The 23,989-nt window shown below is 37.1% G+C and overlaps 1 protein-coding gene across 1 annotated transcript in view; it reads right to left on the bottom strand.

Moving 5' to 3' along the window:
- Positions 1–206: 206 nt before the first annotated feature.
- Positions 207–23,989, bottom strand: part of TBC1D22A (TBC1 domain family member 22A) — a 456,657-nt gene continuing 432,874 nt past the window's right edge. Inside the window, exon 13 of the mRNA XM_065417476.1 lies at positions 207–335. Coding sequence (XP_065273548.1) covers positions 207–335 — 129 coding nt within the window. The remainder of the gene's footprint in view (positions 336–23,989) is intronic.

Genomic DNA, 23,989 nt, shown 5'->3' with positions numbered 1-23,989 from the left:
TTGCTTTTATATGTTGAGCAAGAAGGTTCACTTCTATGTTAATATAATGTTCAGTATCCTGGTCTGTCCATCTCTTTGGTATTCCAGTCTCATTTTGTAAGTGCTCACAGAATTCTTTATTTAAATGCAATGATTAGTAATTATGTGAAAGTGCTAACCAGAATAATGAAAGCCATAATACTCCAGAACAAGCTGGTTCTTTATACTCATTTCTTGTAATGATTGGGGGCATCTGCGAATGCAAACTTCAGTCTGTAGGCTTCTGCTAGGAGAACACTGATATCTTCATTTCCCCAGTGCATTGTGGGCAAATTCTGTAAAAAAATCAGCAACTCCTGGGGAGAAACAACAAAAAAGAAACAGGAAGATGAATGGTCTTAAAATAGAATTGTAATATAGTGAGCTTGTTATTATTTATTTGTATATGTGTAGTGCCTTGAAACCCCAACCAATGCTGAGACCCCATTGTGTTAAGTACTATCCCTACACATTGTAAGAGATCATTCCTGAAAAGTTAATCTATTATTAATATTTGTACTGTGGTAATGCCTAGGCCTCCATTCATGCATCAGACATGCTAGGCAAACACATAATAACAAACACCCAGCAAATCTAAATAGACAAAGCAGCCAAAGAGTGAGGGGAAAGGAATACTTATCTACATTTTACAGATGGGGGACTGAAGTACTGGGATCTAATGCCCAAGGTCAGACTGAAAGTCACTGGCAGAAATAGAAACTAAACTCCAATCCCCAGAGTCCCAATCTGTTGCCTTTACAGGACTATCCTTCCTCCAATCTAGTTTTATCAAATTACAGTAAATTTGCTTAATATAAATAGCAATTTAATTTATTTCCCCAGTTATTTTATTCCCACTTTTTGGTTCCACAGTTGCAAATTCCAACTGAATGCAGCATCATGTAAGTACTGAGAATTCTTTCCAATTTCCACTCACCTCTTGTCTTCCACCTTTAGCTCTCTTAAAATTCCAGACAAGTATTGTACATTCCATGGACCTTTTGATTTGAATCAAGGATCTAGTTACAGTTACTAACACTTCTTACCCAGGTCACTTCAACCATCAATATGCTAGCTCTGAACATTCTGGCATATCAATCCTATACTCATTTCTTAGAAGGTTATAAAATAAATACTTATTTTGTTATTTGTAACCCACTTTGCTTCATGTTACCGTAACTTCTATATTTTCAGGGTGAAACACAGTGCACTACCATTATTATAACTTACTGACTATGCTGCACATTCAGTTTCAGAATTTAATTTAGTAACCCAGGTTCACTAAATGGATGGTGCAAATAACTGCCCAGTACTGAGCCACCTGAAATGTTGCAGATTAAAATTCCATCCAGCTGGCCTTTACATAAAGTAAAGCACACATAGCAAAATAAAATCTGGTAAAATCTGGCTTTTTGCATTTTTTAGCTGCTCCCTCATTTATACACAGACAAAAACAATTCACTTCTGAAGTATCTATAAGACTACTTAATAGCCACAACTCTGGAGATTTTTTGGAAGATTACATTAGTTCAGTTTACTTCAGCATTCATTATGAATTTTCTAACATAGATTAAAATAGGTTCCACTTCCAACAATACTTTGAAATAATAACTAAAACATATACAAATATTTTGCTAAAATATGGATTCCTACCACTATGGGAATTATGTATTACTGTGGCCACATGGCATCAGAAGACATTTCAAATGTGCTGTTGGCCAACTGAACAGCTGTGGTTGGAGTATGTGAAATCCATCATGGATAAAATTAAATCCCAATGGTTTATAAGGATTGGCAGTTGACTCCACTTTTTGGGGGATAAGGGGTCACTGGGAGAACTGGTTTTCTTCCTGTTCCGTAATCCAGTGACCAGAAAGAGCATGGTTTCCCACACATCTATTTTGGTCAGCCAAAATACATCCTTGTTAACCTTCGCATGACCTTTCAGTATAGGACGTTGTACAATTGCCCTTGCTTACCTGGCCAGAGCCATGGCTAATCAGAATGTCTGGGCTGGAAAGGAATTTCGCCCAATAATATAGACTGATCAACTATTTAGGGGCCTTTCACCTTCCCTGGTACATTATGAAGAAGTTTCTGACAGGCAGTAGGTCACTTCTCCAATCGTAATCATTAATAATGTACCCTTTTCTTCCCTTTAAAAAAATATAATTATGTGTTTATTTATGTATTTGCTGCAAACTTTCAGATTTGTCTCCTGTCAGTAGTTAGGACAATCCTGTACCACTTGAGTCACAACGAATCAGGACTGTGTAGTTAAGGGAACTGTTGTCTGTAGGACCATGGCTTCATTTGTTGCACTCAGTGGAAGGTGGATAGCAAATGAGGCAGAGGATTGCAGGAAGAAACAAGATGGTCTTGTGGTTAAAGAAGCTGAATACTAGCCTGGAGAACTAGATTCTATCCCTCCCTGCACCAAACAGTTCACATCTGATGCTCATTAAGTTACTTAAACAAGCTTTTCATATGTGGTCACTAATAGTGACTCTCTCATTTTCTGGGCACCTAACTTAAGACCCTAGAGTGTGATTTGCAGAAGTGTTGAGCACTCACAGGTGCAAATGAAGTCAATGGGAGCTTTGAATAGATAAAAGTGCTATATGATACTATGTACAGTGAAAAATCACGTCTTAGGTGTCTCACATAGGGCACCCAAAATCAATGGATTATTTTTACCTTAATCCCTCTATGCCTCTGCTCCCCATCTGTAAAATGGGGATAACACTCACTTATCTCACGTGTATGTTGGGTAATAAATTAACTAACATTTGTGAAGTATTCAGCTTCCATAGTGATGACTGCCATAGAAAGCACATGAGAAAATTAGCAAGTCTGCCTTCAGAGCACTGTTTGAATAGTGTGCAGTACATAAGGCATTGCACAACAAGTTAAAAACAAAATATTGAAAAGCTGTTCATTCAGTGAGCACTGTCCATTCCGTGCCCTGTGGAAAACATAATATAGGATCATGTAATTAAAGATTGTATCATGATACATACACATAAGGGCACAGACAACCTTAATTCTGGCATTTCCTAACTTCCGAGTGCTTGACCTTGCAACCTTAATAATGCTCATTTAACATAGGGGTTTTTTTGGTATCATTTCCTAGGTTTTTAAAAAAGGAAACTGAAAAGACATTCCTTCACCTGGCAACATATTGATATCCACATGGGTCATTAGCAGGGTTCAAATTTTAGATACACCACATGAACTTGTGCGAATGGAGTAACTGATAGTAGTAGTAGGTTGTAATCTTCTTTGTGGACCAGAACTAGAGGGGGATGGGACACTTTGCCAATAGGTTTCATAGCTATTTGGTAATAGAGGAATGGTGAGATTCAGGGAACTTTGATTCCATTCCAGGCTCTGGAGGAGAGCATGCTTTAGTGCACCGGTGGTCAAAATTTTTACCTCATGCCCCCCCTTACCCTGTCCACCCCTTCCCAAGTCGGGGCTGGGAGCTGGGCCGCAGTTCCACGGTAGGGGGGAGGGGAAATACGCGGACAGGGGTAAGAGGGCTGAGACTCAGGCCACAGCTGGGAGCAGAGCTGGGTGGTGCTCTCTCCCTGCCCCCTATGGGGGCTGGCCCAGGCCCCAGCTGCAGCCCCCCAAACGTTCCTCCATGCCCTTGCAGCAGAGGGGCAGGCCACACAGATTGGGGACCTCTGCTTAAGTGGGTACAAACTCTTCCACTTGTTCCTGCTAAGCATGACCCTTTCTGCACCATCCCCTCCAACTTGTCTCTGTCCTGTCTCTTCCCTAGCCTTGGCTCTTTGTTCCAATCCTAGTCTTTTTACCCAGCCAGACCCAGTCTCCATGCCCAGCTAGTCCCAGTTTCCAACTCACTCCCCCAAGCTCCTAATCCCAGTATACTCTCCCTGATCCCACCTCAGGTCCTGCTCTTGTCCCCTCTGCATTTCAATGAGGAAGCTTCCTCCCTCCCCCAGGCTGCATGAGCCCATTAGTGGGGGTCATGGAGAGTCTGAGAGACAGGCTCCCTGATCTCAGTTCAGGTGCCCAGACCTACACCTAACATGGCTTGCAGCTGTTTTGGCTTCATCTGCTTCCTGGTAGCTTAAGGTATCGCTTGCTTTAAGGAATCTTGTTTCGTAAAATGGAAAAAGGAGGTTGTAAAACAGGCAGTGTTATAAATCTGACAAAGCATAACCAATAGCTGATAATTAGCAGTACAACAGAAAAAGCATCAGAATATCTTTTAAAATGTGCTTTCTCAAGTTCAGTCATGTAATTGTTGGACAGCTGTCAAAGTACTACCAAAATCTTTGTCATTTCATTTCATTCTGCTTGTCAGCTGTGTTGCTAACTGTAATTAATAGATTAGCACTATAGAGTAGGAATCTTTTTTAAACAGAGAAAACTACATAGTTCACAAAAAAATTTTGATGTGTAATCTGAATAGGGTGACCAGACAGCTAGTGTGAAAAATCCACACAGGGGGTGGCGGGTAATAGGAGCCTATAGAAGAAAAAGATCCAAAAATCGGGACTGTCCCTATAAAATCGGGACATCTGGTCACCCTAAATCTGAACAAATTTATTTTGAAAAATTCACTAGTCACAGTCACAAAATTAAATTAGGGTCATATGTAATTCTGATAAATTAGCCGTTTTAACCTTGTCATCAAAAATCTCTAGATTTGCTGGACCACATCCTCCTACGGTATAAACTGGCATAATTAATGTATGCCATCTAAGGATGTGGCCTTCTGTTTTTGCTTTTTTATTGAAGATTATACAGAAAGTTTTTAGAAACGTTCACTCAATTGTCAAGTGATGTGTTATTACATGACTTTATATTTAACCAATTTCCTATCTTATTCAAAATATATTATTATTGTCAGAGCCTACTTTACCCTATTTGGTGGTCGTATGAAACTATTATTCATCCCTTACCCACAAACCTAAGACTTCTATCCATAGTGTTCACACCATTAAGTTGTGGACTCAGCCTGTGGATTCTACGAAAGTTTAGAGAGATGATTCTTTGAAACACTCTCAAAGTTAATTGACTGACCTTATACAAAAAGGAAATTCATAGATTCATAGATTCTAGGACTGGAAGGGATCTCGAGAGGTCATCGAGTCCAGTCCCCTGCCCTCATGGCAGGACCAAATACTGTCTAGACCATCCCTGCTAGACATTTATCTAACCTACTCTTAAATATCTCCAGAGATGGAGATTCCACAACCTCCCTAGGCAGTTTATTCCAGTGTTTAACCACCCTGACAGTTAGGAACTTTTTCCTAATGTCCAACCTAAACCTCCCTTGCTGCAGTTTAAGCGGATCTGTGGGGCTACTAGAACAGAAAAAGTACAGCTCAGATGCCTGTGCTGGGGTCTGACACATAACTGACAAAATCTGAAAGTATTATTTCAAGGGGGAGCTCATGTCCAAATAAGCTTGGAGCCAACTAGCTCCCAAACCATTGTAGGATTGTGCTTCTTTTGGTGAACTTTAACACTTGTGTAGTGCTTTATAAAACATTAACTAACTACCTGTCACAACAAACACTTAACTACTTCATAGGGGTCTGCTACCATATTCAACGGATAAAGAAAATAACGCAAATATGTTAAATTACTTGACTAAGACCACACTGGAAGTCAGTTTCAGAGCCAAAATTAGCAGGAGGAATCTTTTTCTCAGTCATGTACTTAGTTCACTATGCCACGCTGCTTCTGAGCTGCCACCCTTCTAGCTAGACAGCTAGATTTGTTGCCGTGCAAGGAGTCACCTACACTGATATGGGAAAGTCTCCCTAAAAACTGAGTGAACTGTTTCATGGGTCCCAGGGAGCAACCCATTATAGCTGCATTTAGCACTGTGAATAAATATGAATCCTGTAGGAAAAGCCATCTTGACAAACTTTCTTCCTTAATGATCAGTTCCATTTGCAATGCTATCTGTACAAGGACAAGAAAGGTCATTTTTTAAAAATGAAAGTGGAGATTAGCTTTAACATTTAGAAGTTCCCAAAATCAGGGGCAGGAGAAATCCTGTGTATGTCAGCAGCCCTAAATGTGGGCTCTTGTTATTGTTATATATTACTTAGTTTCACTTAATTTTCATAAAAAGACAGTGTTTTTAAAAGGATATATTAATACAGAGAAATAGCTTTCATTTTTATGAAATTGACGAACATGCTGGAAAAATAATTTTAGAATATAATGCTTTTCAAACACATTTAAAAATTAGAGCCTCCTTAAAATATGCATTCATAATCTTCAAGTGATAAGAAATGTTACAAATTTCAGAGAGAAAACACTTATTGCAAATACAAGGCATCAAGGTGTAATACTCTCTCTTTTAAATAGCTGTGACAATTATACTGTGTTTTGAATATCATAAAATGGTGACAAACTAACTTTCTTTTTTTTACCCCTTGAAATCATCTTGATGAATATTTTTATAAATACTTACTGACTGCACAATGATTAAAAGGAATAAAACTACTACAACTAAATAAATAACATTCCATAATATTTACTATATGGTATATTTACCTTTTTCAAAGCACTGTAGATATTAGCTTACTGTAGATATATTAACTTACTGGTTGTCTGAACACACCTGTTAGATACATTGACAAACTACATTGTGGTTTGTTTGTTTTTTAACATATATGGAAACAACCAGTGACTTGTCTTCCAAGACCACAGAATGTGTCTGTTGGAAAGCTGGATTCAGAACCCAGGAGTTCCTGGAGAACACAATCCACCAGACCACATGAAATAGGCCATATTAAAAACTACATCATGAAAGTTCATCTTTCATTTAAACACTATACTAAATTTAACACAGTGCTTAAATAAGATAGATGGCGCCTCTTAAAAAACAACACTGCTTAAATGCTTCTATAATTACTTCCAAACTCAATTCATGATTTTCATCAGGGCTGAATATGTAAATTTATGGCACAGTAACATGTTGAGGGTCCAATCCTGTTCTCATTGAAATAAATGGGAATTTTGCCATTGACATAGATGGGAAAAGGATCAGGCCCCCTAATTGTTCAAGAAAGTAAGATTGGTCCTGATTGGGGAATATGCATTATAAATCCAAGTGAGGTAATTGGCAATCACCAAGACACATCGCTTTAGTAATTTACTTAAGATGAAGTTGATCTTACTCAGATATATTGCTTAACAGAGCTTCAAAACAGATCTGGATAAAAATAAACCTCACTACTTGTTAAAAATAAAAAGCATAACCTGAAAAATACCTTCTCAAGAAAATGACATTTTCTTTTAATGCCAAACATGCCAGAGGAGTGTTCATTGTAGCCTGAATGTGAAATAGCCTAAGAGAAGTATGTTCCTATGCCTTTCAATCAGAGGAGATACACAGCATCTGCTAATCAATATTTAACAAAGTACATGACAAGGCTATTTAAAAGCTACTCATTTTAGCAGTTTATAATTACAACAGAGCAAAGATGAGGCATTAGTAGTGACTGAGATAAACTAGATTAATTTATTTATGATTATTGTTCTGATTTTTCTCACAGATAAAGATAAAGCAAGAACCATTAAAGTCTATGTGCAAGTAAGGCAGCCAGACTAATTAGTGTACTTCACTTTTCCCATCCACAGTCAGAGTTTTAATTTGTGCCACTCTCCTTGTTTATTTTATTTACGTTATTTGTTTTAATGAAAAACTCTTTGGTGATAAATATATATATTGAAGAATATACTTTAGAATGAGGAAGCTATACTGAGTTTGAAAACCAGTTTGTAAAACATGCTTCCACCAGTCATTTTTCTGGTCCATTTAATTTTTTCTGTAAAGGCATCTGGCTGGGGAATTTGTCAATTAGCCCATAGTTCTATTTAAATTATTCACCAAAGACAAAGGCTCAAAACTGTAGCCAACATTCTAACGTTAGAAATTGTAGAGAATCACTACAAATCAACTTAAAGGTCAGAAGGTGTTTGTACTTACAAAAATGGTTGCATGTTTTGATAGACTACACAGATGAAATTAGCTTTTATTTCTTATGATACTGAATTTGCACAGTTCAATTTTACAACAAGAAATGTCTCCACTTGGTGTGTGTGTGTGTGTGTGTGTGTGTGTGTGTGTGTGTGTGTGTGTGAGAGAGAGAGAGAGAGAGAGAGAGAGAGAGAGAATATGTAAAAAAGGGAAGATACAGTATCATCCGACATTAAATTATAACCAAAGAGATTTGATACTGTCTGCTGTTAGAGTGTATGCATCTGCAGGATGAATTATAATGCGTTCATGGTAGCAAGACTCTGGTGAAATGACCTTAGGTGAGCAAACTTTCTCAAATAGGTCAGAAATTGGTGAAGTGTAAAAACTTGTTCCTACAACTTCAATTTCCTGGTTAATATTTACAGAATAATGAGAGGCTATATGCCTTTTATATTAGTAGAACTTTAACTGTACAAATCCTTTTAATTTAAGCCTTTTCATAAGTAGGCAAATAAGGTAGGTTTTCTCTTTATTAATCTTCTCATTTATTTTGCTTATCTTCATTCTTCTTTCTTTCTTTGTTTAGTCTCCTGCTGTTTTGCTTACTTTATTTCCTCCATAAATCTTTCAGCAGGTGTTGGAAAATGCTACAGTAGGTCTGGACAGATGGGTTTTAATATGCTATGAACCCACTTGATATTTTACAATACTGAGGCACTCACTGCTATAGTAACAGGTTTATCAGCATTTCTACTAGAAATTAGGGCTTTCAAGCGATTAAAAAAATGAATTGCGATTAATCACGCGATTAAATAAATTAATCACGATTAAAAAAATTAATTGCGATTAATCGCACTGTTAAACAATATTTTTGGATGTTTTCTACATTTTAAAATATATTGATTTCAATTACAACAAAGAATACAAAGTGTACAGTGTTCACTTTATATTTATTTTTGATTACAAATATTTTCACGGTAAAAAACAAAAGAAATAGTATATTGCAATTCACATGCACTACAGTACTTGTATTAATCTCTTTATAATGAAAGCTGAACTTACACATGTAGAATTATGTACAAAAATTAACTGCATTCAAAAATAAAACAATGTAAAACTTTAGAGCCGAAAAGTCCACTCAGTCCTACTTCAGCCAATCGCTCAGAAAAACAAGTTTGGTTACAATTTGCAGGAGATAATACCGCCCACGTTTTGTTTACAATGTCACCTGAAAGTGAGAACAGGCGTTCACAAGGCACTGTTGTAGCCGGCATCGCAAGATATTTACGTGCCAGATGCACTAAAGATTCATATGTCCCTTCATGCTTCAACCAAAGCAGAGTGGACCGACGCATGTTCATTTTCATCATCTGAGTCGGAAGCCACCAGCAGAAGGTTGCTTTTCTTTTTTGGTGGTTTGGGTTCTGTAGTTTCGGCATTGGAGTGTTGCTCTTTTAAGACATCTGAAAGCATTCTCCAGACCTCGTCCCTCTCAGATTTTGGAAGGCACTTCAGATTCTTAAACCTTGGGTCGAGTGCTGTAGCTATCTTTAGAAATCTCACATTGGTACCTTCTTTGCGTTTTGTCAAATCTGCTGTGAAAGTGTTCTTAAAACGAACATGTGCTGGGTCATCATCCGAGACGGCTATAACATGAAATATATGGCAGAATCCAGGTAAAACAGAACAGGAGACATACAATTCTCCCCCAAGAAGTTCAGTCACAAATTTAATTACGGCATTATTTTTTTAACAGGCATCATCAGCATGGAAGCATGTCCTCTGGAATGGTGGCAGAAGCATGAAGGGGCATATGAATGTTTAGCATATCTGGCACGTAAACACCTTGCAATGCCAGCTACAAAAGTGCCATGTGAATACCTGTTCTCACTTTCAGGTGACATTGTAAATAAGAAGCAGTCAGCAGTATCTCCCATAAAAGTAAACAAACTTGTTTGTCTTAGCAATTGGCTGAACAAGAAGTAGGACTGAGTGGACTTGTGGGCTCTACAGTTTAACATTGTTTTGTTTTTGTCTGCAGTTATGTAGCAAAAAAAAATCTACCTTTGTAAGCTACATTTTCACGATAAAGAGATCACACTATAGTACTTGCATAAGGTGAATTGAAAAATACAATTTATTTTATCATTTTTACAGTACAAATATTTGTAATAAAATAATAATATAAAGTGAGCACTGTACACTTTGTATTCTGTGTTGTAATATAAATCAAAATATTTGAAAATGCAGAAAAACATCCAAAAATACGTAATACATTTCAATTGGTTTAACAGTGCGATTAATCGCAATTAATTTTTTTAATTGCAGTTAATTTTTTTGAATTAATCACACAAGTTAACTGTGATTAATTGACAGCCCTACTAGAAATCCTTCTTTTCTAAGGGTTAGTAATGCATTAATAGAAATTTGCTCCAAGCTGAAACTTTGTAGGTGTCTTGGCGTGTGGCTTTGGAGAAGAAAGAAAGAGAAAAAGAAAGAAAGAAAATATTATATATATACACACACACACACACACACACACACACTATATATATATATATGTATACACACATACACACACACACACACACACACACACACACACACACACTTTTAAAAATCTCCTCTCAATTCCATAAGGAAAACTCACAATTTACCGCTGCATAATACCTTCAAGTAAGCTATAATAATAGCATTGAACATCATGTTATGAGTTGATCTAGGTAGCACAGTGACCTAGAGTCTGATGCCATAAGATGCTGAAAACGTCCGTAGGAGTGCCGAGTGCCCTCAACTCCCTAAGATGTCAGTGGGAGTTCAGGGTACTCAGTACCTTGTAGGATCAGGCCCTCAGTACTCCCTCAAAAGGACTGGTGGTTATTGTTGCTCAGGTTACAAATGAAAATGAGTATGGAAGTCTCCTCTCTCCATCTGAGCACATCACAAAGCCACCACAGAGTCTGGTACAATTAATAGAGTCTAGCCATGTAGTTTTTTTTTTTTGTTTGTTTTTTTTTAAACTTCACATTTATGGTTAAACGGATCCAGTTTTTATTAGGACAGTGTAACATTTTCTCCTCATACATCTGCTTCCACAGATCCCCACTCTTTAGGGCCTCAAGTTATGATGCACAGCCTCAACACTTTTTAAAAGGATAGCTGTTAATGGAATAGTGGCTCAACACAGCCAATAGGGAGCAACAACATAAGACATAAGAAAAGATTTGGTCCTCTCCTTAGTATGAGGTTGGACCTGATACATCTGACTAATACAGTTTTACATTTTAAAAATGCAAGATTTTTTATCAGCTTGGTGTTTTTCATTTTTAATAATATTTAGCATTTATATAATGCTTTTCACGTTGGAAGTGCTTTGCAAGCAATCTATTTACTTTTAGCTAGCGATGTAGTGTCATGTAGGTTTTTAAAGATGATTTGAAGTCTGTAGCTTTTCCCCATTTAGCATTTTAATAACTTTCATAATACTGCATGTTAAATGGATTCTCAGGTTGTTCAAATGCTAAATTTTACCATCCATAAATTTGTCATAATCCTGTGGGGAATATTTTGCAGATTCTAAATACTGTTTTTTAAAATCAATACTCCTACCCTGTGAATTACACAAAAACACCCATTATTGTGGGACACTTATCGATCTGAGACTTCCACCTATTTACTCTGCAGCTGCCTTTGAGAGATGTTCCTAAACTATTCTGTTTATATACCACCTTTAATAACAGTGGTAATCAAACAAGCATTATGTATGCTTGCTGACTCTGTGGGTTGATGCTGCCAAATACAATACACATAAAAAAAGAGAAGACACAAGAGTCCATTAAAAAACATCCACTGTAGTTACAACTTAGCAAAGTCACCGAATAACAACACTAACTAGCCCGTTTATAGCAATTTTCATCAGTAAATGTTAGAGCACTTTAAAATGGAGGTCAGTATAATTATTGCGGCTGGGGAAACCAAGGCACAGAGAGGTGAAATGACTTTCCCAAGGCCACACAGCATGCCACTGACAGAACTGGGAATAGGTCCGGGGCCTCCAAAGTCCCAGTCCAATGGTCTATCCAGTAGTCACACTACCTCTCTCCTACAAACAAAAGCTACTATCTTTTAAAGAGATATCTGTAACAAAACTATTGGTAGTTCTAAAACATTTCTTAGCCACAGGGAGGAATTAGTGGACCAATGACTGTCAGCTGTACCTGACAATAACGCATTGACAGTAACCTAAATTATATTCCACACATTGTGTGGTTCTGAATTTCACTGGATACTTCAAGTGGGTTATCTGACCATGTTCATCTCTCAAACCTGGGATCTGACTGCATGGTAGAGTATTGGGGCCCATCCTTGGTCCTCTCTCCCTGCATCTTCTACACTCACCTAATTACAAGTTACTGCAGCCTTAGGAGAAACTCCCTTGCCCACTATGGTCCCAGTGGCAAGGAAAAAAAGAAAATCAGAATATCTGTACAGCTGTTTGATAGGAAGGGCATGCTAATTCCCACGAGTTCTTTGCTCTGTGAGTAGCTGTGCATTTCCTACACAGAACAGGCACAGTGTCACAGGTCCCAGTCAACTGTCCCTCTTGGTCACTCACTAGACTGCTGTGAGGAGAATCCAAGCCTCTGGATCCCCGGATGTTCTAAACCTCTCAAAGCCTGAACAGCATCCAGCTACTGCCCCAGTCTTTGGGGTCCTTAGGCACACTCTAGGGCAGAGACCGGATGCCTAACTCCTGGGCTCAGTACCGAGACTTTAGATTCCCCTGTAGCTTAAACACAACCTCTCACAGATCTCCACCCTAAGGTGTGACCCTTCTGGTTTACCTTTAAGTCTCGGAAGGCAGATGGCAGATGCATGTAACACAGACACCCTGCACATGTTTCTAACACTGTAATGATCTTTATTTGATAGCACAAGACATGCATAGATCCGTACAAAAATAAACAAACTCTACACACATTTCCCTGCCGCAATTTCCTCCCCACTCCAAAGCATTCCTTCGTCTGAGGTTGAAGTCACTTCAATAATCCAGAGTCCTCCTGCTTCACTGCCTGGCTTGTCCTGAAACATGGATCCTTACTTCCTTAAATCAGCTTGTTTCATTGCCATTGGTCAGTCTAACCTCCTTCCCTTCTCCCGCCTGGACTTCTTGTGTGTTGTTACCCACGTTCTTTTTGTGTGGTTTTGGGTATCTGTTCATATATCCCCCTACCACCACTTGGCTTTTCTTGTTCTGTGTTCCATGTTAAGTATCCTTACACCTTCTTGTCAACTGTCTGAAATGGGCCATCTTGATTATCACTACAAAAGTTTTTTTTTCTCCTGCTGATAATAGCTCATCTTAATTAATTAGCCTCTTAGAGTTGCTATGGCAACTTCCACCTTTTCATGTTTTCTGTATGTATGTATCTCTTCTTACTATATGTTCCATTCTATGCATCTGATGAAGTGGCTGTAGCCCATGAAAGCTTATGCTCAAATAAATTTGTTAGTCTCTAAGGTGCCACAAGTACTCCTGTTCTCCCTAGGATGCGGTTACTCTTTAGCATAACTATTAGGTGTCATTGAAGCTGAGCATTTCCCATTGTCTTCAGTCTGGTGTGTACTTGCTGCAGGCCCTGTCCACAATAGCAGATACACATACATAGGCTTTCCATGATACAGAAATTCTATGATACCAACTTCTTATCATCAACCAGAATTCATAAGTTATACAGATAGATTCCACAATTCATCACACACAATTCCTCTGCTGCATAGTGCTGACCATTATCAGAACTAGTCAACCCAGTACAAGCCAATTTATGTGGCCTGTAGGCACCTACACATCCTTCCTGCCACGTAAATTAGGGCCTGGATTGGGTCCTAAGTACATAATTCATAACTACAAAAAAATAAAAAACATGATACTGAAAAAGTACTGCGATATCTGAATACCCCATAAGATTCCAGTTACATATTTACTCCACAGTATTTGAGATAATAAATATTCTTTCCTGATGCCTGGTTCTAGACCACTTGAAATTCAACAATTCATTATTAGACAAACACAAATACATCTATCATAAAACTTCATTCAGTTTACATGTTATTTTAATTGTATAAAGCTTTACATGACAGTCCCCAATTACACATTTAATTTAGATCTGTAATTTAAAAAAATGTTACAAACTTTTATTGAAGATTAGCAGCTATATTATATACAATAACCACTCAAAAACTTGCCAATTCTCTTAGTTAACTCAACATTTCCGCAGTATATGCAGCATAGACCTCTGTACAGTAAAGATAGGGAACTAGAGGACATTCTGCAAATACTGAGGTACAAGTAGAATTATCTATCTACCCTAATGCAAAGGTGATAAATATATAATGGAAAACACCAGGTCTATCACATAATTAAGTTACAATGGGTGAGATTTTCAAAGCTCTCAGCATAGGCCTTATTCTGATTCTATTGAAGTCATAGAATCATAGGACTGGAAGGGACCTTGAGAGGTCATCTAGTCCAGTCCCCTGCACTCATGGCAGGACTAAGTATTATCTAGAACAAACTATTTGCTTCAACAAGGGGCAGAATTAGGCCAATGCTGAGGACTCATAAATGAGCCGAATCTTAGGGAGCAGGCCAAAGAGTCTACCCAGCGTTATTGGTTATATGGTGGGAGCTGTGCTAACCCCACATTAGACCCATTTAAATTTCTAGTATATGAGATGGGTGAACATATACCACCCATACCCAGTGTTAAATTAATAAAGTTGTGGCCTGCCACTTAAAATCCATTCCAGTGTCTCTCGTTCATCCACATGTGTTCTCTGAACAAACCGTCTTGCAATTGGAATGACAGTGTTGCAGTTCAGAACTGAGGTGTTTTAGCACAAACTCTCTAGCCAGTGATTATACTGAGTCACTTTCAAGAACACCAAACACACATAATATTTTGATAAGGAAAAAAAATTAAAAATGTAGTAATGAAAAATTTACAAAAATATATGACTAAACTATTGATATACTAATTTAAACTTTTTAAAATATTGCAAATACTTAGGTTATCTACTTAGGTGGATGTAGGTCTTTATATGGCATTTGAGGTACGACAAAGTAAGAGGCTTTATATATGGAGTCTACAGTATACATAGTAGGAATAGAAAGTTCTGAATTCTTTACTATGTATATTCGATAGCTATTTGCTTTGTTATTGTAGCTGTGCTGGTCCCAGGATATGAGAGAGACAAGGTAGGTGAGGTAATATGTACTGCACCAACTTCCGTTGGTGGAAGGTACAAGCTTTCGAGATACAGAGAGCTCTTCTCTGTGTAGCTCGAAAGCTTGTACCTTTCACCAACAGAAGTTGGTGCAATAAAAGATATTACACCTCATTACCTCATCTCTCTTTGTATATTCAAGATATGCTGCAAAATTTCAGAGACACTGAGTTCAAAGGATTTAGGAGATACTGATTTATAGCATGTCTAGAATGTGTGTTATTTAAGAACTCCTGTGATGCATTTAAAAGGTCAATATTTTTCCCCATTATAGTTTAACGGAAAGAAATCAATAATTGCTGAAACAGTGAACATTCAACTCATTAAATTCAGTATCGTTTTATGAGCTTTTTTACATCTTGTTTATTGAATAGTACATGAGGTATGTATCTTCTGTAATAATTAGATCCTTCAAGGGGGTTTCAAAGTGTTTTTTAAGAAAATTGCCTATGAAAAGATTTTTATTATTTATCTTATTTTAACCTTTGTTTGATACGCCATGACTTTTTAACCAATGGATCAAAGAACTCAGATCACAACCTGACTCTCAAAAGGGATGAAACTAACAATGGACCAAAAAGGTCATTCCATACACTGATTAGAATTGTTAGCTCTTAAGAGACACGCATTTTTTTATTCCAAATACGTAAAAGTAAATCTTCCCTGCCATCACATCACACTCAGTAATTCAACTGCAGAGAGATCACTTGCTCTGAAGAAAATATTCTTATTTTATATATGTAGTGCATTTCTGATGTCCTTTAAATGTCACTAGTCTTTCTGTGCGTTAATATTTTGAACTGAGGATAGCACTGTTTGACTTTTTATTCATTTTCCTCAAAATTACTGGTGATCTCAGAAATAGGGCCAGAAACTTCCCCAATCACCACCCTGAAAGCATTAGTTAATACAGTCTTCTATAGAGGATTTCTTTGACAATCCACTTATTAGTTTGAAAATCTTGTTATATTCTGGAAGAAACCATTGTTAAAAATAGAGAAAATAGCGATTGCTAGATATGGCTCAAATACCAGCTTCTGAAATTGGCCAACGGCGAGGGATGATGGTTCTCAACAAGGTGAAAAATAGAAGGTGACACATTGACAGAACAATCTTCTGTTAATCTTCTGATAACATATGGCATTGTATTGTCCCTGTAATTAATTTCATATTTTTCAGAAGAAATAATTATATAGAGAAATACACCTTAGGGCCCTGAAAATAAAAGCTTATGACAAGTTGATGGTCTTATTTTTCCCTTTCATGTTTCTCTTTTCATGAACACTGGCAAAGACTTTTTGATCACTATACAGCATATTTAAAACACTAAAAACAGCAATTAGATTCTTGTTTGATCCTGTATGAATCTATCTTCTTCATAGCATTTTTGTCCTTAATTGCTAATCATAAAATACTATGTTTTGAAGAACATGGTCAAAAAAGTTGTTGCTTCTATTATTTGGAGTGGGGAGAGGATTTATATCTTCATTTACAGGGCTTTGCAGTTAAAAATAGGATTGATAGTGAGAATTTATTAATTCAAACAGGAAAAATGACAGAAAATTACTTCATTTTATCTAATATTTAATAGGGTAGATAGTTCATATGTTCACTCTCATACATTATGAAAAAGTAAAAACATAAAATACCTTGTGTGAAAGTTGCAGCTTTCTCAAAGATTTTGCTGTCTACATGGTCAATAAAATTTAAAACTAAGTAAGCATTGACATAGACCATAACAGACTTTCAACGTAGAGAGACAAGGTAGGTGAAGTGATCTCTTTTATTGGACCAACTTCCGTTGGTGAGAGAGACACGCTTTCAAGCTTGTAAAGAACCTCTTCCATTGGGGAAGCACTACAGCTGCGCAGCTGTATGGCTGCAGCTGTGCTGCAATAGCAGTTTAATTGTAGACATACCATCAAGTCATAGGAGCTTATTCTTTACTGTTTAATCAAAGCAAATAGGTCCTCATTTTCTAATGTCTCGTGTGGAATGTAATCATCTTGGGAAACCCACTGGAGGCCTTCACTGTCCTGTCAGCTTTTCCTCACATAGCACCTCCCTTCTTTCTCCCATCCTGTCCTGCATATATATATATATATATATATATATATATATATATATATTCCGCTAGAACCTAGATTGTAAACTCCTAAAAGCTTTAATAAAAGTTTGGACAGTGCCCAATACAATATAGTCACAAACCCTTATTTGGGCTGTTAGGTGCTACCATAATATACATTATTATAATTTATGTTAAATGTTATATTTTGTTTTATGCACATTTTATACTTTTCTTTTATACTGTATCAGAAGGAATATATTTAGTTGTTTTGCTGCTTATGTAAAATATCTACCATAAATTCATTAGATGCAAACTCGGATGTGATGATTAATGATTCCCAAGATCTGTTTTATAAATAAATAAATAAATAAAATTTATAAATAAATAAAATTGTCTTCACAAAAATGTGCATGAGGTGTATATCCAGAGAAGAGGTTAAATTACCTAAATATCTAATTATCTTAAAAATACTACTACATACTTCTGCTCTATAAGCTTTGTAAGTTACCTATTTCCTTAGCTGTCAATATTTCATTTCTAAATGTAAGCATTACTTAAAACTGCTGTTTTTAGTGAATAATGATATACAAGGGCTACAAACATAGAATCAGAGGATTGCATTTTAAAAGTGACTAGTGATTTGCTTTGTCTCAATTTTTGTGAGTCCAACTTAAATGGACTGATTTTCAGAGGGCCAATGACTGTATTTTGGCTAAAATTTAAGTTTATTGAAAATGTACACACACACACACACATGATTTTCACAGTCCTGAGCATCCACGATTCCTTGTTCTCAGCACACCTGAAAATAATGACCATACTATATGGGTAATCAATTAAGTTGTAATGCAAAGATGTAAGAAGAATCCTAAAGGATATCTAAGAGAATACCACATATAAAATAAATGTATATGAACTTTTAAAGTTCTGCATCTATAAAGCAAAAATACACTGAAATAGCCAATCTACGTTTAAATTTGCGTGAAAGGGCTCTTTTATGGACTCAAGCATTTGCAAAGGTGAAAGGATACTTAGGAAAGAATCCAAGAAAAAAAGTTTTAAAAGCAAAACTTCAAAGAGATTCTAAAATCTATCTCAGCCAGGTCAGAAAGTCAAATATCTTTCAAGAAGAATTTGATTCCATCTGAATATGTCTGAACTGAAAAAAGGACTAAGATAAACCCTTAAAGAGATGAGCCATGGAGAAGGGACAAAGAGTTGATACCCACATCTAAAAGGTGTGTTTCTCCATTTACAGTGAACACAATGAGAAAGAAAGTGAAATAACAGCTACTGAAAGTTGATGCAATTTAGAAAGGAACAACCGGAATGGTACAAGAAAAGGAGAGAGGAGAAAAAGAAAAGGAAGACCAGGAGAAACTCACAGCACTATGAAGAAAAGAAGAAGCCTTGACAAAGCTAGGACCAATAATGAGGCCAAAAGCCTGAAAAATCCTTCAGCTCCTGTAGTGCTCTGCAGGAGGATGCCATCACCAAACCTGATGCTTCATGGGCAAAAAAACCCCCACTCTTGTGTAACCTGACAAGTGTTATATCTATTTCAATACTGAAATTGTTTTAACTGGATACTGGAATGCTATAGTAGCTTAAAGGTAAAGAGAACAGTTTTTCCTATTAACCCTGAATAGCAGAACCATGTATTCCTAGAGAGGATAGGTAAATAGACTATATTAAAACAGAGAGATTGCATGTGTGATGTAATCTGAATGTAAGATTCTGAGTTTTCATCAATGCTGCCTGTCTGAAATCACTCTATGCAAAATAGTGGGTGAAAATATATGCTGAGCTTTTGAGAGAAAACTCTTCATATGGGTTTTTTAAATGACTGAATTAAAGCTCTTCTTCAGATACACAGTTTCCTAAGACTTAATACTAACACTTACCTTTGTCCATGAATACATTAGCTAAAACAATCCATTATAAACCAAACACAATTAACTAACCTTGAAACAAACTTCCTTTCATCATTTATAAATTGTTAGGATTATATGCGATAATTAGAGAGGGACCACCAATTAATTGGGGGGATAATTAACTGCTGTGCCAGCACATCTAGAAAAGAGCACTCTCTACAGGATACAATTCTCACTCTTATAGAAAGCATAATCTGATGGGAACTCTCCAAGAAGGTGTCAAAACTGAAGGAATTGTAAGTAGAGTAACACTGTTTCATTACTTATTTTCTATTATATTCTTTGTAGAATAGTCAAACTTTGAGTGCTTGTGTTTAAGTTATGGCATCCCCTAAGAATGGTAAAAACCTGTGCGTGAAAAAAATAGGGGGGCATTTCCCAAAAGCTACATCATGAGAAACAATTACTAATCTAGCCCATCCAATCTTGTTTCCTTGGATTATATGTAATTTAGCAATTTGGGAATAAAAGTCACCTCCTGCTGATTATCCTAACATGTTTGAGCAACCCTTTCATACACATAGGACACTGGATATAAGTGAAATTAATATTTTACAACAAAATAATATTGACCAAAAAATTTTGCAGTCTGTCTGTAAGAACACAACTGCAGCTCAGAATTCAAAAAGCCTGATCCTGAGTTGTATGGATAGGTCATACAAGCAATATTTTAGAGCTGGCTGGAAAATGTCTTATTCATTAAAATTCTGACTTGTATCTGACAAGAAAATTAAAAGTAAACTGCTGTTTTTAAAAGTCAAAACTGGAGGTGAAAAGTTGAAAAGGGGTAAAATCTTGGCCACATTGAAGTCAATGGCCAAACTCCCATTCACTTAAATAGGGTTAGTATTTCACAATCCAGTTTTCAGAGTAGTACTAGTAGTTCAAGTACCCAGGTAGATTGACACACATGAAAAACAAACCCTGTTACCACACCTTTAGAAAAAAAATAGTATGTTAACAGTTGCCAATCCTATTTAATTACATTTGGTAAACACTGTATGCCGCCCCTCTGATGTTCCTTTTTTTATGCGATGCCAATTTAAAGCAGTGGCACAAGGATCTGGGGATGGGGACTGCTGGAGGAGCCAAATATACATTACTGCAAAAACAAGAAGTTCAAAAGAAAATCAATCCCCACCTGTCACTATTTACCAATATTAGCAAGTAAAAGAATAGATAGAATTATCCTGAGTATATAAAGCCGTGGAAAATCTGTCTGCAGACTATGCGGAACTAGAAGTTAATGACTTAAAAACAAGCACAGGAATTGCTGAACCTATCAAGAACGTTGCAGTTACAGTTGAATTCCATTTCTGAAATGTGTTACTACACGTAAGCCAGTGAATACTATTGATTTCTCTGTAGTCTAGCAACTTCAAAATATTTGTATAGCACATTCGAATTGAGCATTTACAACACTTGTTCTCTCTCTATTCCACATGTTATCCTCTTCTCCTCCTGGTTTGAATTCTCTAACCATAATTTGCCAATATGTTTAAACAGCTTTCCTAGCCCTCGTGTTATGGAGAAAAGCTTGAAAATATGACCTGAATATATTCTGAACTTAAATCTCGGAAACCAGAAGACAAAATGAATAGGGTTGGTTGAAATTTTTCCATCCAAAAATGTTTTTCAATGGAAAACTGGGCTTTTAACAAAACAAATTTTTTCACAAGTAGTGTCTGCTATTCATGGAAAGTTTTTACTTTTTATCAAAAACACTTCAAAACAAACATTTCTGGGTTTTGGCCCAAATCCCAAACTTTTCTACTCAGAAATGCAGCCTTGGTGCCTCATGTGAGTTATAGTTAGAATACTTCATGCCCTGTTCTCCTTTAGGGGCTGGGTTGCCCAGTTGGACTACATCTTAGAAAATGCACCATGGCCAGGGACTTCCATAATTTATTGCAGTGACCCAGCAAGGGGAGAGATGCTTGTGCATCATGAAAGATGTAGTTCATCCAGGGAGCCCTCCCTTTAGAGGAAAATGGAGTATGAGGCATCAAAACTACAACTCCCATAGGAATCATAGCAGCTTTTCCAAATCCACATTTTCTGTTTTAGAGAAAGTTTTTCACTGAAATATTGTTGGTTCTTGGCTGAGTATTTTACACTTTATGATTTTTTGTCAAAAAGTCACAATTTTCCATAGAACGCCCTACCCAACTTTCTGACCAGCTCTAATCATAAACCAAATAAAAATTAACAAAACAAAAAAAAGATTTTTTTAGGCCTGACTCATGACTTTTAATTCTTGGAGTTACCAAGGCCAGAGATACTCACCTCTGGACTCTCTGACTCTAAACACTACCCAGGAAGAACTGGAAACAACCCAGCTATAGAACACAAACACGTACTAATATGACAGGCATCAGAAAAGACAATTTTATTGAAATAAATTATTGTAAGGGAAGAAAGTAGAACACATTGATATAGGGATCCAGATTCTACATTGACTTATCCTCTGAAGTCACTGGGGTTGCACAAGGGTAAGTACAGAATTTGGCAAAAGGTGAATAATGTTGGCATAGTGATAACAATAATGAGAAACATGTGTCCACTGGAATTAGGCATTTTAATTTAGAAGAGACAAGACACTGTGTTAACTGATAATTGCTCTAGCTACAACCTGATTTCTTAAGATACTCTGGTGGGCATAAATAAGAATTTAGTCTACTGATTTCCCCTACTGGTGATCTGCAAACCTATGCTTTGTCTGGGCACATTCACAAAAAGGTGGGGGAGGGAGAGGATTCCTTTATGACAAGCATGAGGGACTCAACATTTAAGAGCATAGAATTTTAATCTGTTTAAGTGTTCTCCCATGGATATGGAGATGTTCCTGATACATACGAAAAAGGTTAATTTAAAACTAAAACAGCACTAAGCACTGATATGCTGTTCACGTAGTTAATATAATTAATTACTGAACTTTAAAAGTTTCTTTTGTTATCTAATTAATAAGCTATCACTCCTTAATGTTAACTAATTAATGTAAATCAGTATATGATAGCTGATGTGAAGGACTGATCCTAGGAAATAAAATTAATGGTTATCATTGGCATTTTCCAAGGGGCTTATGGGAATGAAGTAGTCAACTCTCACTGCAAGTCAGTGGGAGTTGGGTTGGGTGCCTGTGATGGTTCTCTGGGTACCCAGGAACGTGAATCACCTTGCTACCCCCCGGGCCTCCAGCATGAGGGAGCCTTGTTTATACTTATCTGGGTGACAGCTCCCTGACACCACCAGCCTGTTAGCTACCCAAGCACTCTTCTCTGGGCAATGCTAGCCCTTACTCTGCCTTGCAGGTTAACAATAGGTGCATCCCAGTCCCAAGCTCCATTGAAATATTCCCCTGTGGCAGGCCAGCCCCTTTGCCACTGAACACCAGTCTGCTGTCCCCAAAAGAACAGTGTACATAGCTTGTCTCATTCAACTGAGGATCTGCACCCTCCTTAATATCGCAGCACTTAGATACATTTATAGTGAAAATAACAGAAGTTTATTACCAAAGATTCTAGAAATAGTGAGTAAGGATAATGAAAAGAAAGGTTACATATAAAAAAAAATCATAACATGCTTTCTAGAGACTAAACTTAAGTTAATGGTAACCTCCTGCCTAAAGAAGTTTATCTCACCCTCAAAGTCCTCTACAGAGTTTAAACCAAGGCTAGGTTTGATCCCATTTCGATGAATGTCAGTCACCACACTGTCCATTTACTTTCCAGGTGCAGGATCAAGGAGTGTCTTCTTTGCTTTCTACATATATCCCCAAAGTTCATTGTCTGTACTCAGAATCAGGATAACCACCTGTGACAGTGTACCCCATAAGGCTTTATGGTGGGGGGGGTGCTTATAAATGTATGTATGACATAACTGGAATATGTTTTGTGCTGCCTGTGCCATGTAACACATCTCTGTAAAGGTTATGGTCTACTATATCTATTCATCCTATCATTTCCTACTTGAGGTTAAGAATATGGGCTGTATACTTGCTTGGTTTCTAAGTAAGCTTTGTGAGGCATTTGATCAGTTTCTTTAGGAAGGAATTTGCAAGGTTAAGTACCTGATCAGGAAGCACTTGGGGAACAATGCATCTTGGAATGCTCCAATCCACATAAGAAGTCTTCCTGGAGACATAAATGATACCATGTGGACAATGGCTTTGGCCTGTAAAGACTGAGTCATGCAGGGACATGTGACTTGCCCAGGTGACTCCAGAACTCCATCTTGGAGCTGGACTTGCATAGGAGAGTGGAGGGGGATCTCCACCCACAAGAGAAAGTCTATTTAAACCCGGGGGAGACCCCTCCATTTTATCTTCAGCTGGCTAAGGAAGGAGCCTCTCCACCCCCCCAGGATACTTGAAGGGAACTGGAACAAAGGACAGTAACTACAGGGGGTGTGAGTGATTGCTGAACCCAGGCTAAAAGGAGATTAGCCTGTAAAAGGGAGCATTCTGGTGAGGAACTTATCTGTATTTAGTTTGATTAGACATAGATTTGCGCATTTTATTTTATTTTACTTGGTGACTTACTTTGTTCTGTCTGTTACTACTTGGAACCACTTAAATCCTACTGTCTGTATTTAATAAAAACACTTTTTATTTAGTAATTTACTCAGAGTATGTATTAATACCTGGGGGAGCAAACAACTGTGCATATCTCTCTATCAGTGTTATAGAGGGCGAACAATTTA

This window comes from Emys orbicularis, chromosome 1 (assembly GCF_028017835.1).
Source record: "Emys orbicularis isolate rEmyOrb1 chromosome 1, rEmyOrb1.hap1, whole genome shotgun sequence".
NCBI lineage: Eukaryota > Metazoa > Chordata > Testudines > Emydidae > Emys > Emys orbicularis.
This window is presented reverse-complemented; position numbering and strand designations above follow the sequence as displayed.